Below are 18,525 nucleotides of genomic sequence, written 5' to 3'. Positions count from 1 at the left end.
AAAAACAAATATGTGCACCACTATTGAGTAAGGGTATGGCTACACTTGCAGCTGTTCAGCGCTGGGAGTTAAACCTGTCTTCGTACAGCTGAGTAGGGAAAGTGCTGCAGTCTGTCCACAGTGACAGCTACCAGCGCACTGTTGTGGCCACATTTGCATCTGCAGCGGCATTGGGAGTGGTGCATTATGGGCAGCTATCCCAGCGTTCAAGTGGCTGCAATGTGCTTTTCAAAAGGGGCGGGGTGGAGTGTGACATGGAGCGTGGCGGGGGGGGGAGAGAGTGGATTTTTGGAGCCGACACTCTGTCAGCAGCTGCAAGTTCTGACCCCCTCCCTCACCCCTCTCTTGCTCACTGAAAGCACCAGATAAGCAGCCTCCTCGAAACGCCTCCCCCTCCCTCCCGCATGCCGCGCTGCTTCTCTCCTCAAGCCCCCTCTCTTCAAGCAAACACTAGCTGTGCGTGTTCCAAAGGGAGCTCATTCACAGCAAACAGGAGCTGTGTTTGTTTTTTTGATAAGCAGCTCCGGGAGCCCCGAGTTCACAACAAAACAAACAGAGGCATCACAACAAAACAAAGAGCGTAATCTTTACTTAAAAGCATTATGGGAAGCTTCCGGAGGTCAGTTACAGCGTAGTAAGATTATTCCCTGGCACCCCAGCGCTGCAGCACTAGCGCTATACTCTTTATTTCTCTCGTGGAGGTGGAGTACAACCAGCGCTGTAGCCAGGCAGATACAGCGCTGTTTTGCCTTGCCAGTGTGGACGGGGAGTGAGTTACAGCGCTGTAAAGCCACCACCAGCGCTGTAACTCTCAAGTGTAGCTAAGGCCTAATATTGTTTCAAGCTATGAAGAAAAATGTTTTCCAGCTAAATATTCTTGTTTAATTTTTTCTCTCCTCACCACTCAGGTGTTCAGATATGAATGTTCATTTTGGAGATGACCTCTTCAGAGCTGTAAAGGAGGTTACTGAAAGATGTCTCATTGCTCCGTCTTCCTTGGAAAAGTTGGAGAAGATTTGGGCAGAATATAACTTGGCTCAGGAGATGATTCAGTTGTGCAAAAATGTGGTGGGTTGTATGTTTTTTCTCAGAGCAGTAATTTATAGGCTGTTGACAGAGTACATTAGTCTTATAAAGTGAACAATGGTATTATGAATAGAGAATGGAAAAATCTACCTTGCCTTGGGTAACTGCAGTATTTTCCAGAAATGATAAATTTGGATTGTTCGCTTCATTTTAAGAAGATTAAACTTTTGACACTCCTGATTTAAATGAGGCGATTGGGCATTCAGAGCCATCAGAAAATGGCAGGTGAGGGTTATTGGTATGCTCCCTGCTCAGAAGGTGAGGACATGGGGTACGGGTTTTAACGAGACTGCAGCTTTGTTAGTCTCATTACTTCCAAGGTTCCCATAAGGGGACAGTCCAGTGCAGTCACTTGCACCCCATTGGTCTTTTGCCTGTTTTGGGGGCTCCCACTACAGAGGGAGCCAGTCATCAAACTAAGAGGTTTTGTGTGCCTCCACTCACCCTCTAGCATGCCCCCTTTGGTGGTTGAGGTGAGAGGGGACCTTGGCACCCCTCTGCCCCCCAGCCAACATTGCTGTCAAGCACATTGATGGGGCGGTCCCCCTGGGGTAATATCCCAGCTCCTGGTTTGCACTTCCCCCAGGGCGGTTAGACACATGCCCCATCTCATAAGGAGATGCCCTTGGGAGGCCCCTATGTTACCTTTTTGGATCTGGAGCCTAAATCAGCAAGTTCCTGCTCTGGGTATCTGCCAAAAGTTGCAGCAAGTAAATGTCTCTCCAATAGTTCCAAACTGTGCCCTCCGGGATGGGGAGAATCCCAGCCCTATGGTTGAAAATCAAGGGTTGAGTTTTGGGCATTGTGAGGAAGGTGAGAGAAGCTCACCAGTCTTGGCCAGTTTGTGGTATGTAGAAAGATTCCTTCCTAGCCCCAAAGTGGTGACGAGCACAGCCTGCAGCAACCTAGATAAGGGAGGGAACGTGGGTTGACTGCTGGAAACCAGCAAACAGAAGTGGCCCTGAGCACGGGGATCCTATCATGGCTGCAAATCTTGTGCCAAATCCCATGAGACCTTATGGCTCCAAATCCCATGAAACCTTAAACCCACCGTGGAAATTCTGAGATGGCTGGCAATCTTATGGGATCCACTCTGTGCTGTTTGCCCTCTTTGGTTGCACCATCAAAACACACTCCTTTCTAGGCTCAGGGCTCTTTTGTGTTGTAGTAGGAAACAAGTTTCAACTTTAATGTTGGAGATTGTCTTTCTCTGTCACACCCCACAAATGGTCTTTGAGAGAGTATGCTAAATACAGGAGAGCTCTGTGCTCCCTCCCTGTGGTAGGGAGAAAACAAAAGTGTTAACGATACAGAAATGGGTGTGGTGGTCTAGTGTAGGAGAGATCATGCCACCCAGCATAGCCATTGGCAGCCTCTTTACGTCAGTTAACTTGATTGGAGCCATCCTGAGTCAGGGAAGGTTCTAGTTCTTCTTCGAGTGATTGCTCCTATGCATTCCAGTTAGGTGTGTGCGCCGCGCGTGCACGGCTCTTCGGAAGATTTTTACCCTAGCCACACTCGGTGGGTCGGCTGGGCGCCCCCTGGAATGGCGCCGCTATGGCGCAGGATATATACCCTTGCCGACCCATCCGCCCCTCAGTTCCTTCTTTCCGCCCGTGACAGCCGTTGGAACAGTGGCGCGTGGCTTAGCTGACCTCCACTTCCCTAGCTACTCGTAGTTTCTCTCGTTTAGTATCTAGTTCAGATGTTTATAGTTGTAGTTAACTTTATTTGTTTGTAGTATAGTATTTATTTTCAGGGGTTCGGGGTTTATCCCCTTCCCCTCACCCGGTGCCGGGTCCGATGCCCGGTCCACAGGGTTTTACACTGCTCGGCCGGCCACAAGCCGATGCCGACGAGATCCTCTCCTAAGTGCCTCGAGGAATCTCAACTAACAGATAAGTGCCGCATTTGTGAGGCCTTTAATCCGAGAACAAAGGGGAGTGGGACTTTCGTCTCACGCAGCTCCTGAGGGAGGCAGCTCTTGCTCCTCCGCTCTCGGCACCGAGCGCTGGTTAGTCTTCAAGGAGCGCTCCCTCGGCACCGGATCGCCGGTACCGCCAAGGCCTTCCGGCACTGGCCCTCGCTGGCTCCGACGTCCACTCGGCATGGTTCCCTCTCCTGGAGAATGAAGAGGCACAATATACTTGCTGCGTCCGAGCCGCCTGCTCCGCAGCCGAGCGCTATGCTCAGTCGGAGCACCCGGCACCGATGTCGGCCGCGGCTCCGACAATATCCGCACCATTAACTCTGGCCAGGCAAGAGCCGTCGAGTCCGGTGCTGGAAGGCTCCCCGGTACGAACCGTGGTAGAGCTCGCTATGAAGCTGCGTCCGAGCTGCCTGCTCCGCAGCCGAGCGCTATGCTCAGTCGGATCGCCCGGCACCGATGTCTGCCGCGGCACCGACTATATCCGCACCATTAACTCCGGCCAGGCAAGAGCCGTCGAGTCCGGTGCTGGAAAGCTCCCCGGTACGGACCGTGGTCGAGCTCGCTATGAAGCTGCGTCCGAGCCGCCTGCTCCGCAGCCAAGCGCTATGCTCAGTCGGATCGCCCGGCACCGATGTCTGCCGCGGCACCGACAGTATCAGCACCGTAGACTCCGGACACGCAAAAGCCGTCGAGTCCCGCACCTGAATGCTCCCCGGTGCGAGCTGTGGTCGAGCTCACTATTCCTTCCACGCTGGAAACATTTCCACAGCGAGGGAGTTGATGGCAAGGGCAGAGCCTGCGCTGCTTTAACCCCCGACACCACCGGTGCGGGTTATATTGTCTATTGGCGAGCCTGTCTTGCTCACGTCACCCTGCGTCGGTACCGCAGAGCGGCACCGTTCCCGATCGCGGTCCCGCAGACGTTCTTGGTCCCGTCACCGATCGAGGTCCCGACGCCGCTCGCAGTCTCGGCACCGTTCTCTATTTCGGTACCTTTAGTACTCGCGGCACCGGTCAGCGTCCCGTTCGCCGGCCCGGTACACTCTGCACCGATCCCGCTTCCGGCACCGCCCCAGGCACCGAGACTCCCGTAGCCACTCCTGAACATCGAGCCTTGCGCTCTCAGTCGACCGCCTGGCACAGCTCTGGTGGCAGGTCCCGTTCTCGGTACCGGTATGTCTCCCGGTACCGATCCCCGGTGCCGCGTCGAGCGACGTCAGTTAGAGAAGGAGACTCTACCAAAGGCTCTTCAGCTCCTTCAGGGCCATCCAGCCACGCATCAGTGTTGCCACGTGCGGACACTTCATATGCGCAGTACTCTGTTTTCCGATGGGCCCTCCAGAGTCTTCCAGGAGACCTATCAGTGGTCCTTCTAGTCACCTTGGGCGTACTACCACGCCAGAGGCATATCGGTGCTCCCATCTCGCTCCGTTCCGTCGGAGCTCTGGGTGCCAGAGGCGACAATTAGCCATCCCCCTCCGACCGGTACGGAGCAAGCCCCGGTTCAGCCACCAGGTTCCCAGATCCCACCGGATCAGGAGGTTATCCAGGAGCGCGAGCCTACACAGGACCCGCTTGTCCCTGGCCTTTCTTCTGCCTCCTCCCCAGATGAGGCGGGGGCAGGAACATACTCCTCGGGCCCTCCTCTGATCGGAATGCAAGTGCATGGTATCATCCAGGGGGTACGAGTACCTATAGGTACATCTACCCCTCCCCCGCTCCCTTGTCGTCCAGTCCCTCAATGGGATGGAACGCCATGGCCAGCAGGCACCAGCCCCTAAAGCCAAGGAAGCTAGGCGAATGGTCTTACTGGGCCGTAAGATGTACTCGGCGGGGGCCCTGCCACTTCGTGTAGCAAACTAGCAAGCCCTGCTTAGCCGCTACTATGGATGGCGGTGGGCAAATTTATAGAGTCGGTTCTTCAGAACTCCTCTCAAGAGTTCGATGCCCTCCTGGAACGAAGGAAGAAGCTGGCTAGAGCTTCCCTCCAGGCCTCGTTGGATGCAGCTGACTCCGCTGCCATGACCCTGGCCTCGGGTGTTGCCACGAGACGCATTTCATGGCTCCAGTTATCGAGCCTTCCCTCGCAGCTGCTGTACACTATACAGGACTTGCCCTTCAATGGCAAAGGCCTGTTCTCTGGAAAAACGGGCCCTAGGCTACAAAGCCTGAAGGGCAGCAGGGTCACTTTGCGCTCGCTCTCGGCATGCACACGCCGGTGCTTTAGCGCCGACCTTTCCGTCCCTAGCCTCACCGCTCTTACCCTGCGCCTAGACAAAGACAGGACTTTGCCAGCAGGCGTCACTTACGCGGTCATAGGCGTCAATCAGGCCCCCAAAGGAGCCAAAATTAAGGTCCTTCTAACCACCAATGGGGCAAAAGCCTACCCATCCTCGTCCCTCTTAGGGACCCCTCTCATGAGCGATTCCGCTTGCAACAGGTACGGACGCTCCTCTTCATCGGAGCTATACAGGAGGTACCTAAGGACGAAACCTAATCCCCTGGGCGAAGGGAGGTCTCAGACCTGTCCTAGACCTGCGGGACCTCAACAAGTTCACGATGCAGATAAGTTCCGCATGGTACCCAGGGGGACAGTCATCCCATCCTTGGATCCTGGAGACTGGTATGCCGCCCTCGATATGAAGGGCGCGTATTTTCACGTCGCCATTTCTCTTCCACACAGAAGGTACCCCCGGTTGGGGGCCTACCGTCGCTTCCAGTATACGGCCCTCCCGGTTGGCCTCTATACAGCCCAAGTGTATTCAAAGTGCATGGCGGTAGTCGCCGCCTCTCTTCGCCACTGTCGGATACACGTTCTCCGTATCTAGACAATTGGCTCATTCGAGGGACCTCCTGGCCCAAGTAACCAGTCCTGTGGGCATCGACACGGACCTATTCCTATGTCTAGGCCTGATGATCAATAGTAAAATCCATTCTGGTTCCCACACAGGGAATAGAATTCATTGGGGCCATCCTGGACTCCAGTCTCACCAGAGCCTGCTTACCTCAGCCTCGGTTTCATGCGATGGTAACAATTTTACAAGGTCTACGGACCTTCCCGACAACTTTGGCTCGCACTTGCCTAGGTTTCCTGAGTCACATGGCTGTCTGCACGTTTGTTTCCAAACATGCCAGGCTTTGCCTCCGTCCACTTCAATCGTGGCTCACCTTGGTGTACCACCCGGGCAGAGATAGCATACTCCTGGTCGTCTCGTTCCCCCTGAGCATCCTAGGCTCCCTCGACCGGGAGTCGACGCCCTCCCTGGTGTATCCAGGCAGGCTGTTCCATTAACCCCTCGGGGGCCCTCATGACATACACCCCATCTCTCGGCTGGGTGCTCACCTGGGTCAGTTTCGCACTCACGGCCTTCGGTCGGCTCAAGAGCTGGCCTTACACATCAATGTCCGAGAGCTGAGAGCAGTCTGCCTTGTATACCAGGCATTTCAGCTGGTGGATCGCCTCAGCAGATCCTTCCTGTCTCACAAGTAGTCGTTCCTCCGGACATTATCCATTCCGTTTTTCGGAAGTGGGTCTTTCCCCGCATAGCCCTCTTTGCTCCCGCGAGAGCGAAAAGAGAGAGAAGTTCTCCTCATTCCAAAGCCTCTCCCCGGGCTCAGTTTTGGAGGGGTTTTCTGATGCCGTGGAAGAGCCATCGGCTGTACGATTTCCCACCGTTCCCGCTGGTTCACAGGATCCTGCTAAAACTCCGCAGGGACGGAGCGCACCTGATCATGATTGCTCCAGCGTAACCCAGGCAGCACTGGTACACCAGGTTGCTACCCCTATCGGTAGCCAACCCTATTTCGCTACCTCTTTGCCTAGACCCCATAACGCGGGATCACGGCAAGCTTCACCACGCAGACTTGTAATCCCTGCACCTCACAGCATGGCTGCTGCGTGGCTAAACCGATCCGAATTACATTGTTCTGCCTCGGTTCTACAGGATTCTCCTGGGTGGTAGGAAATCTTCCACTCGGTTAACGTATCTGGCAGGGTGGAAGCGTTTCTCCTGCTGCTACGAAACGCACAATGTTTCTCCCGCCGAGGTCCTGATCCATTCCGTCTTGGACTACCTCGGGTCTCTCAAACAGCAGCACCTGGCGCGGTCCTCATTAAGGGCACTCTTGGCAGCCATCTCTCCCTTCCACCCAGCGGAGAGTGGCCGCTCCGTATTCTTACACCTTGTGGTTTCTAGGTTCCTCAAGGGCGTTATCCCCCCCCCCCCCCGTTGGCCCCCGCCAAAACCTGGGTCTTCGACCTGGTTCTAACCAGTTTTATGATTGCCCATTCGAGCCACTGACGACATGCTCGCTGACATACCTGTCCTGGGAGACAGTTTTTCCTTGTAGCCTTTCCATCGGCCAGACGAGTCTCCAAGCTTCAGGCGCTCACGATGGACCCACGGTATACTGTCTCTCTCAAGGACAAGGGCAGTTGTGACCACGTCCGGCCTTCCTCCCTAAAGGTGGTGTCAGCCTCTCATATCATCCAGGATATCTTCCTTCCGGTCTTCTTTCCGAAGCCTCACTTATAGCAAGGAGAGCAGCAATTGCCCTCCCTAGACGTCCGTAGGGCATCCGCAATCTATATCGAGCGGACAAAGCCCTTTCGTAACGCCCCCAAATCTTCGTCGTGCTGGCGTGTCGGATGAGGGGTATGCCTGTCTCCTCCTAGAGGATTTTGTCTTCGATGACGTCGTGCATCCGCACCTCCTGTGTTTTGGCCCATGTTCCACAGAGCCACCTTACTTCACATTCCACCAGGGCTCAGGCTTCTCTGCTGCCTTCCTGGCTCACGTACCCTTTCAGGGGATGTGTCGTGCAACTACCTGGCCCTCGGTCCACACCTTTGCCTCATTGGTCCAAGAGTCCAGAGCTGATGCAGCCTTTGGCTCAGCAGTTTTGCATTCTGCAACATCTAACTCCGACCCCACCGCCTACGTAAGGCTTGGGAATCACCTAACTGGAATGCATAGGAGCAATCACTCGAAGAAGAAAAGACGGTTACTCACCGTTGTAACTGTTGTTCTTCGAGATGTGTTGCTCCTATCCATTCCAGACCCGCCCTCCTTCCCCACTGTCGGAGTAGCCGGCAAGAAGGAACTGAGGGGCGGATGGGTCGGCAGGGGTATATATCCTGCGCCATAGCGGCGCCACTCCAGGGGGCGCCCAGCCGACCCACCGAGTGTGGCTAGGGTAAAAATCTTCCGAAGAGCCGTGCACACGCGGCGCGCACACCTAACTGGAATGGATAGGAGCAACACATCTCGAAGAACAACAGTTACAACGGTGAGTAACCGTCTTTTATGTGCTTTATGGGTGATTGATGGACAGGGCAGGGTCTCAGCCTGTGGGAAAGGGGGATCCCCATCTCCATGTCCCCCATGTATGGCTCCAGCATTGGGAGAAATCAGAGAGGGGAGTGGTTGAAACCAGTGTCCTGTGGAGTCCTTGGGACCAGCAAGAGAAATCAATGGGGTGTATGTGTTTTGGGGACAAAGATGAGGGGATTATACTTCTGCTAGCAGGAAGCTGCTTCTACCTCAGGTACTTCTCCAAAGTTGCCCCGGGGAAGGAACCGTTATCCCCACAGCATCCCTCCCCCCATCAATGTGTGCACACGTGTGCTATTTTTCCCTGCTTTCGCTCCCAAGGGGTGGCTTCTGTAGGCTTCTATTACAGGCTGCCAGTGCACCACATCCCTCTTCGGAGCTGGCTTGTGCTGCTGCAGGTTCTATAATGTTTACCTACCTCATAATTCTACTGTAGAGGCTAAAATAATGTTTGCAAGGAGTCTTGAGTTTTTTATATGAAGAATGCCGTAATATAGCTTTATCCATTGATCTCAAAGGACTTTACAGAGCAAGTTAAGAGTATCAAAAGTGCAAAGTAACTTTGTTATTAATATATTTATCCCTTTCTGTGTAACCTTACTACCTGGGACTGTCACTAAGGCCAAGTTCAGTAGTTCTGCAGATAAAGTGAACCCCGAGGACTTATTGCTAGAAAATATGATTTTTTTCATATGAAATGTGAGACCAATAGACAATGTGTCATTAATTTTCTCCTAAATTTAAGAATAAGCATTTTAAGTAAGACTGTTTACTTCCCAAGCACTGCGGAATTATACTGATGCATTAGCTCATGAAATAGACTGTTAATAGAAGTGAAACAAGTCTATTTTCCTCACCATGCATGAGAAATACCGGGGTATTAACACTAAACGATAGTAAAAAAGAAACTGATATTTTTAAATTTTCAGTTTTTAATGATCCAGTAGGTTAATTGTAAACAACATAAAGAGATTTATTTTAAAAAAATATTTAACTTCACTCTGCATGAGTAACACCCACTACGAACGCATAGTTTAACAGTAAAACAAATGAGCTTGTTATAATTTGTTTATAGAGAGGTGGTCAGTAAGGAAGAGAAATAGGCCGGTTGCCAGGGCTTTGATATCCAAACTTGTTTAAGTAGCAGCAAAGAACAAAGAGAAAGAAGGAGCTTACAGGCCTAGAACAGTCTTAAGAATTCATTTTAATGACTTTTCCTTTGAAACATCCTTCATCCCAGATGAAGCAGCAGCAGTTGGAAACTTTTTGACACATGGGTTAATCAAATTTGAGCAACAGAGGACATATAAAACAAAGATCCAGGCTAAGAGTGAAATCAGCACTTGAGTGATCTGCAGAATTCATTTTAAGGTTTCCCTCTCTTACCATTCCTGATTTTGCTACAATTCATTTATGGAAAAATCACTTAGAAAAATAAGCTGAGCAAATGCTAGAAGTGGTGAAGTGACCTGATATGTGAAGAGAATCTTTCTAGTCTCAACATGTTTGTTCTCTGTGAGATAATTGGATAAGATTGGAACTATCTGCAACAAGCCTGTAGTTTTCTGTTAAGAGGTTTTGTAGTAGTCTGTTACAGCACATAGAATTGTTACATGATAAACATCATGAAGAGAAGATCTCTTCACATGGCAAATTTTTTTTAATCCTGATTTGTTCTAATTGGTATGGCATAGCATTGGGGTTCCGCTCCCTGCTTGTTGTGGATGGCTAACAATATGACAAATGCTACACACCAGTAAAAAGTTTCTTTTTACAAAACTGTACATTGGGTCATGTTTGACCTGATGTGTCTCCAATTACGTAGAATCTAGCTATCATCTTGTTTGGAATCTTGTTTGAGTGCTCTGACTGTGCATTAAGGAGAACAAGAGTTGCCGAGGCAGTATTACAAGTAGCATGAAGAGGAAAAGTCGAATAGACAGGTGGTAATGTCAGGGGACAGGCAGGCCTGAGAGGAGCAGAGGGCATACAAATGGGAAAGTGTGTTCAGGCTTGGAGCAGCCTGAAGAATTAATTTAGACACCAACTCCCCAGGTGAAGTGGCAGCGGCTAGAGGCAGAATATTTTGCTGCTCCAGTGGAATTTGTGGCAAGTACCCCTGAAGTCTTTGGGAAGTGTAGAAGAAAGAATTTGAGTTGTAGTGACTCAATACCCAAACCACCTTTCTTAAATAAAAAATATTTAACATAAGCTGTCCTGTTTTTAAAGGACATAGTGGTATTAAGACCTTTTCTAATGAATTACCTAAATTTAAAATCCACGTGTAAGTGGAATAACACACTACATAGAGTGTTGGTTAATAAGCACGTGTATTGGGTTGATGAAAATACAAGGCATGCACCTCAAAAGTTGATTAATATGCACCTAGTCATCATTACATATATCTAAATAATGTTGATCTAAATGTTGACTTTTAATCTATCTACAGTTGAACAGATCTCAAAGTTTGAGAAATATTTGTTGTCTGCAAAATTCTCTGATGGTTTTAGTTCCATATGCAGTTTGAAATGAAGTGTGTAAAAATCCAGTGAGCCCAAATAGGCAATGGACAGAAAATTTGTTGATTATGTCTACTTGCTCATGCAGTCCATTTAACTCATTAAAACAGTTTTTATTAGCTCCTTCATGCTATGCACTAGCCTTAGGAACATTATTGATATTTCCTCAATTCTTCCTTCTCTACCCTCTCTGCTATGTGGTACTTTATCTTGTCACATCTCTAATTAGTTTGTAAGATCTTTGAGGCAAGGATCTTTTATTTCTTTTTGGGGCAGGTACGTAACAGTGTAAATAACACATGAACAAGTAAACCCAATACAGCACTGGTTTGCATGAGGAATATAGTACTAGATGCAGGGCAAATGACATAATATGATCTTAACTCTCAGCATCTTTACTTCCCCCAGTTTTCTTAGACTGGTTTAACTAGATTCTTATGATTTTTATGTGTACAGCCTGCAGTGGGTGGCTTTTGAGCCTGTATAGTAAGTGTAAGGTAAAGCAGACCTGATATGGAATAATGAGACACGCATCTAGATGCAGTTTGGCAAGTTCTTGACCCTGTTTTTTATCCAGACTGGGGTTATGTACACTATGAAGGTCTGCCCTTTCCTAATGGGACTTGAGAGTTACATCTCTGCACTTAGTGCTCCATGCGGAAAGTCTCTAATTTGGTGTGTTTTGCCTCTGGCGCAAGTGAACATGCACAAGCGACCAATTACATGGTAGACATTTTGGGGATACTAACACTGTTGGTCTTGAGCCGTTTGGTTTCTCAGACTTACTCATTATCATGGGGGAGGGGATATAAAAAAAACCCTGCATCACAGTAACATTTAACTTTTAAAAATAGGAGCTACACAAGAATGAGGATGTCAGTTAAATGGAATATTAAAAAGAACAGTCACAAGGGTATCATGCCTGCAAGCAGCATGAGGACTACTTAAAAACACCATAATAGAGGCTCAGAGTAAATATACACCCCAAATCAAAAAGGACTGGCTAAACAGTAGAGTGATGGAGGTTGTTAGAGGCAAAAAAGGAATCCTTTAAAATTTGGAAGTCAGATTCCAATGAGGTAAATACGAAGGAGCACAAACTATGGCAGCTCAGAGCTCTGGGGGCCCCGCAGTGGAGCTTGAGAGCTCCAGTCTCCCTTTCACACACCCCCAGTGGCTGAGAGCTCTAGGCCCGGGGCTGAAGCAGAAAATGTCACAGCAGTCTCTAAAAGTCATGGAATCCGTGACACAATCTCATCTTTAATGCTAGGTTCTAAATTACCTCTTACCACCTAAAAAGTAGATCTTGGAGTCATCCTGGATAGTTCTCTGAAAACTTGTGCTCAGTTGGCCCCAGAGGTCAAAAAGCCTAACAGTATGTTAGGAATTATTAGGAAAGGGATAGACAATAAAACCAAATATATCAGAATCCATAGTACACCCACACTGAATATTGTGTCCGGTTCTGGTCGCCCCAACTCAAAAAATACATATTGGAACTGGCAAAGGTTTAGAGAAGGGAAGCGAATTTATGATCAAGGATATGAAAGGGGAGACTAAAAAGTTTAGGGTTGTTCAATTTAGAAAAGAGACAAGTAAAGGATGATATGGTAGTGGTCTATAAAATCATGAATAATATGGAAAAAGTGAATAGAAAAAGTGTTGTTTACCCTTGCCCACAATACAAAAACCAGGGGTGATGGGAAGAAACTAATAGGCAGCAGGTTTAGTACAAACAAGAAGAGGTACTTTTTCACACAATGCACAGCTAACCTTTGGAACTTGTTACCAGGTGATGTTGTGAAAGCCAAAAAGTATAACTGGGTTAAAAAATGAACTGGATAAGTTTATGGAGGAAAGGTCCATCAATGGCTGTGAGCCAAGTCAGGCATGCCACCCAATGCTCAGGGCGACCCTAAAGCTCTGACTAGCAGAAGCCAAGAGTGGAAGACAAGAGTGGATCACTCTGTCCGTTTCTGTACACTCCCCCTGAAGCTCTCATTTTGCCCACTGTTGGATACAGGATACTGGACAAGATGGGCCATGGTCTAACCCAATATGGCAGCTCTTGTGTTCTTAGATTGGTAGGCACTAGTCCAGAGTACCATCTGATGCTTTTCTTAACCTGGTTTTATCCTCAATTTAGTTGCATCTTTTGCTCTGCAGTCCTGATGTTTTGAGGAATTATTTTGTGTTTTCTTAGAATTGTCTGTTTTGCATTGCAAGTTCTTCAGGGCAAGGAGTGTTTATCTGTTTGTAAATTTACCTGACATTTTGCATTATTATGTAAGTGTTCTGTAAGAATGAGCTCATTTGTTTTGAGGGGCAAAACAATATAAAGCCTATACAATATTACATATCCAGTTGGATATCAGTGATGCTTGTAATGATTAGGGACAGCAGTGCTCCCTGGGGTTAAAGCTTGTAAATAGAAGGCCAGAAGAGACCATTATGATCACCTAGTCTGACCTGTATAACATGAGCCATAGAAAGACATGCTATCATGATTTAAGGACTTCAGGTGATGGAGAATGTACCCCAATCCTATGTAAGTTGTTCCCCAGTGGTAACCATTGTTAATTTTTTTGTCTGTTTTTTGTCTACCTTCAGCTTCCAGCCATTGAGCTCTTTAGTTTCTTACCGTAATATAGGTTTTCCAGATTTTGTTCTTCTTGGAGCTACTTTCTGAACTCTTTCTATTTTGTCAATAGCTTTTTTTTAAAATACAGGCTCCAGAACTTAAAGGTAATAATTGGAGATATACCAATCTCCTAGAACTGGAAGGGACGTTGAAAGGTCATTGAATCCAGCCCCCTGCCTTCACTAGCAGGACCAATTTTTGCCCCAGATCCCTAACCGGCCCCCTCAAGGATTGAACTCACAACCCTGGGTTTAGCAGGCCAATGCTCAAACCACTGAGCTATCCCTCCGCCTTAACTTAACTTGCACATTGTATTGCAGTAATGGCCTCATTAATGCTGTATGAAGTGGCAATACCACCTCTCTACTTTGAGTCTGTATTCCCCAACTTAAACATTGTCAAATACCTTATACTGAAAACTTCTATATTATGTAACAATTATTTTTATCAACCAAACTTTCAGTCTTTTCAAAAAGTGATATCAAGTTTGTTTGACAAGGCCTATTTTCCATGAAACCATGTTGATTGACATTAATTATGTTACCGTCCTTTAATTCTTAATTGATTGTGTCCCATATCTGCCTTTCCATGATTTTGCCCAGGATTGATGTCACACTATCCAACCTATAATTACGCGTAGCATACCAATTATCTTTTTAAAAATATTGGCTTCAGCACCTTTTGTACAGATAGGTAATATGTTTATACAGCAGGTTTGGAAAGCTGTAATTTGGTTTTACAGTCATATGTCTACTAGTCCAATGGAAAAGTCTTTTACACTTCTGCTGATATGGCACCTGATGGAATTATTTTAATCCTAATTCTTAATTTTTGACAAGTATGCAAGTTTATTATTTTGAGAAAATGCTACAAATGTACCATTGAGTTACACACTGAATTTCCCCATTTAATACTCATATTCTTTCTTGTCTGTGTTTCTTTGTTATCTACCCTATCTGTTTCTACAGTGAGGTTTCCCTCTTGTCTACAGTTTTTGTTGGCAGAACCAGTCCTGTCAGTTACCACGTGGAGGCTTAACTCTCTCTTCTGGAAAATTGCCCTGCATTTTGGCAAATAGCAGCAGGCAGTTTTCCAGACCACCTTCCTCCCAAACTACAGATCCTAGAAGGAAAAAACCTACTAAACTGTCAGTTTGGCTCCAGAATCTTCTTCCCTTTGTTTCTTCTTGCTAGGAAGTTTTTACCATCTCTGACTTTTGGGAGGTCCTCCTTGTTTTCTGACTCCAGTGCATTGAAGACAAAGACAATGAACACCTCTCATCACCTAGGCAACAAGAAGGAAAATGAGAAAGCAACAAAAAGCAGGCAGGCCCTTTTGTGGCTTTCTCACTGTTGCTACCCAGTCTCTCCCCCTCTCTCCTGGAGGATGAAGAAATGGTTGGGAATGGGTGTTTATCGTTCTGATAGTCCCCATTTTCCACAGAGATCTTGTTTCTCAGATCTGATGGAGCTGTCCTTGCATCCCTTGCTGCATCTATGGGCAACAGGGTTAAGGTCAATAAAGAATTTTTAAAAGTATATTAGGAACAAAAAATGCTGACAATGGTACTGGTCCATTACTAGATGTGTATGGTAGAATTATCAATAATAATGCAGAAGAGACAGATGTGTTCAATAAATATTTCTGTTCTGTATATGGGAAGAAAACAGATGATGTAGTTATATTATATAATAACATTCTCTTCATTCCACTAGTATCTCAGGAGGATATTAAACAGCAATTACTAAATTTTATACATTTTCAAATGAGGCGGTCTGAATAACTTGCATCCAAGAGTTTTTAAAGAGCTGGCTGAGGAGTTCACTGGATTGTTAATGTTGATTTTCAGTAAGTCTTGGAACACTGGGGAAGTTTCAGGAGACTGGAAGAAAGGTCGTCTTGTGCCAATATTTAAAAAGGGCAAAGGAGGTGACCCAGGTAATAATACTCCTGTCAGTCAGACATTGATCCTGAGCACGATAATGGAGCAGCTGATAAGGGTCTCTATTAACAGAGAATTAAAGAAGGGTACTACGATTAATGCCAATCAACATGGGTTTATGGAAAATAGATTCTGTCAAACTAACTTGATATCTTTTTTTGATGAGATAAGTTTGATTGATAAAAGCAATAGTGTTGCTTTAATATATTTAGACTTCTGTAAGGTATTTGACTTGGTACCATGTGATATTTTGATTTAAAAACCTAGAAGGAGATAAAATTAATATGGCACACATTAAATGGATTAAAAACTGTCTAGCTGATATGTCTCAAAATGTCATTACAAACAGGGAATCCTCATCGAATGAGTGTTTCTAGTGGGGTTTTGCAGGATTCGGTTCTTGGCCCTGTGCTATTTAACATTTTTATTAGTGCTCTAGAAGAAAACAAAATCATCACTGATGAAGTTTGCAGATGACCAAAAAACTGGGGGAGTGGTAAATAACGAAGAGGACTGGTTACTAACACACAGTGATCCGAATCACGTGATAAGAAGAGCAAAAGCAGAAAATATGCATTTTAATATAGCTAAATGAATACCTCTAGGAACAAATGGGAGACTCTATGCTGGGAAGCAGTGACTCTGGGGAAAAAAATTGGCGGGGTCCCTGTGAGTAATCAGATAAACATGATCTCCCAGTGCGATGATGTGGCCAAAAGGGCTCATGCAGTCCTTGGATGCATAAACGGGAATCTTGAGTAGGAGTCGAGATGTTATTTTACATCTGTATTTGTCAAATGTATGACTGCTGCTGGAATACTTGTCCAGTTCTGGTGTCCACAATTGAAAAACGATGTTGATACATTTGAGAGGGTTCAGCAAAGAGCCACGAGAATAACTAAAGGCTTAGAAGACATGCCTTATAGTGAGAGACTCAAGAAGCTCAATCTGTTCAGCTTACCAAAGAAAAGGTTACGGGGTGACTTGATGATAGTCTATAAGTATGTACATGGGGAGCAAATATTTAATAATGGGTTCTTCAGTCTAGTAGAGAAAGGTATTACATGGTGGATGGCTTGAAGTTGAAGCTAGACAAATTCAGACTGGAAATAAGGCATACATTTTAAAAGATGAGAGTAATTAACATTGGAACAACTTATCAAGGGTCATGGTGGATTTTCCATTATTGACCAATTTAAATTGAAGATTGGATGTTTTTCTAAAAGATATGCTCTAGGAATTACTTGGGGGAATTTCTATTGCCTGTGTTATACAGGAGGTCAGACTAGATCAGGGGTGGCCAACCTGAGCCTAAGAAGGAGCCAGAATTTACCAATGTACATTGCCAAAGAGCAACAATAATACTTCAGCAGCCCACCATCAGCTCCTCCACCCCACTCCCAGCGCCTCCCACCCACTGGCAGCCCTGCCGATCAGCACCTCCTGCTCCCTCCCCATCAGCTCTTTCATGGCGTGCAGGAGGCTCTGGGAGGGAGGGGGGAGGAGCAAGGGTACTGCAGAGGAGGAGGCGGGAAGGGATGGAGTGGAGGCAGGGCCTGTGGCAGAGCCAGAGGTTGAGCAGTGAGCACCCCCCGGCACATTGGAAAGTTTACGCCTGAAGCTCCAGCCCCGGAGTCGGTGCCTCTGCAAGATGCTGCATATTAATTTCTGAAGGGCCGCGTGTGGCTCTGGAGCCACAGGTTGGCCACCCCTGGACTAAATTATCACAGTTGTCCCTTCTGGCCTTGGAATCCGCGAATCTTTCTGTTTGTGAAGACCTAACTGGAAGGTCCTCTAAGATATCAGTGTCCAAGGAGACTATGGTTCAAAAGTATAAATATTGAACAGAAGCAATTTAAAAAGAGGGAGATTGGTACCTTGATTGCTTCAAGGGGAAATTTTTTACAAATTCTGAATATAACAAAATCTGGTCAAAGCTCAGTTCATGGTGCTGGGGAAAAATGCATCTAGCAGAGATCAGCTAAATTCTTTCTGATCTGAGAATATTTGCAGGAGGGGCTGACTCTATGCCTTATAGCAAATGTGCTCTCAAAACATTTCAACAATCTTGATTTTTCTAAGAGATAAGTAATGATTACATTAATCTCATGCACATGTCAAATGCTACTTGAGACCAGCATCTTTAATCAGGAAATTCAGAGTAACTCCTTGTGATCTAAACCATATCATGGATGCTATTACTGAGACTACCTTTTCAGCCCCTGCCTTCTGTTTCATTCTTCTTGGAGTGCTTGCTCTTGTCCATTCCATGTTAGGTGTGTGCACGCTGTGTGCCCTCTGGAGCCACACATTCATACGCCGGTATAAGGGATGTTGCTGGCCACGCAGCCTCTTGATTCCTTTTTACCGCCCATGACAGTTGGTGAAACAACCAACCCTTCTTGCTTCGGTAAGGTTTTCTTCTCAGTGGTTTTCGGACTCAAACTCATCGTTCTTAGTTATCTTAGTTTAGTGTATATCGTTTTTATAATTAGTATTAGTGTATATAGTTAGTTCTTGTTATTTGAGGGACTCCTTCGCACCAGAGGCCAGGCATATCCCAGTCTCCGGACTTCAAACCTTGTGCCTCCTGTGGCAAACCTGTGCTCATAAGTGACCCACACTCCAGCTGCTTGAAGTGCTTTGGGGAAACTCACGTGAAGGACAAGTGCGAGAACTGCCGTGACTTCAGACCCCGCACTAAAAAAGACAGACACATTAGGCTGAAGACTATCCTCAGGGAAGCTCCTCTCAGAGTTGAGCTGCTCTGATTCAGTGCCGAGCACTTTGGTGTTGGTGTGAAGTGCTCCTTGGCACTGAGCTTTTCCTGGCTCTGTTCACTTGGGTACCAAGGAAGAAGCACAAAAAGCAGCACACTGACAGAGCACTTGTCAGTGCAGAAGAAAGACAAGTAGGGGAAAGGCAGCACAGTGAGACCTGTGCTGGGCCACTCTTCCACACCTGGGCCCACGATGGCACTGTCAACTCTGCCTAGAGCGCTGAGTCCAGTGTGGGACCCTCTGCCGATACCTGTAAGCCACCGTGGCACCAGTGGTCTGATTGTTCATTGATGC

General features: G+C 47.1%; 1 protein-coding gene across 6 annotated transcripts in view; it reads left to right on the top strand.

Annotated features, from left to right (window-relative positions):
- Positions 1-18,525, top strand: part of STK31 (serine/threonine kinase 31) — a 112,765-nt gene that overhangs the window by 21,155 nt on the left and 73,085 nt on the right. For all 6 annotated transcript variants that reach the window (XM_045008126.1, XM_045008131.1, XM_045008130.1 and 3 more), the window contains exon 10: positions 909-1,068. In XM_045008126.1, coding sequence (XP_044864061.1) covers positions 909-1,068 — 160 coding nt within the window. The remainder of the gene's footprint in view (positions 1-908; positions 1,069-18,525) is intronic.

This window comes from Mauremys mutica, chromosome 2 (genome assembly GCF_020497125.1).
Source record: "Mauremys mutica isolate MM-2020 ecotype Southern chromosome 2, ASM2049712v1, whole genome shotgun sequence".
Lineage (NCBI taxonomy): Eukaryota > Metazoa > Chordata > Testudines > Geoemydidae > Mauremys > Mauremys mutica.
This window is presented reverse-complemented; position numbering and strand designations above follow the sequence as displayed.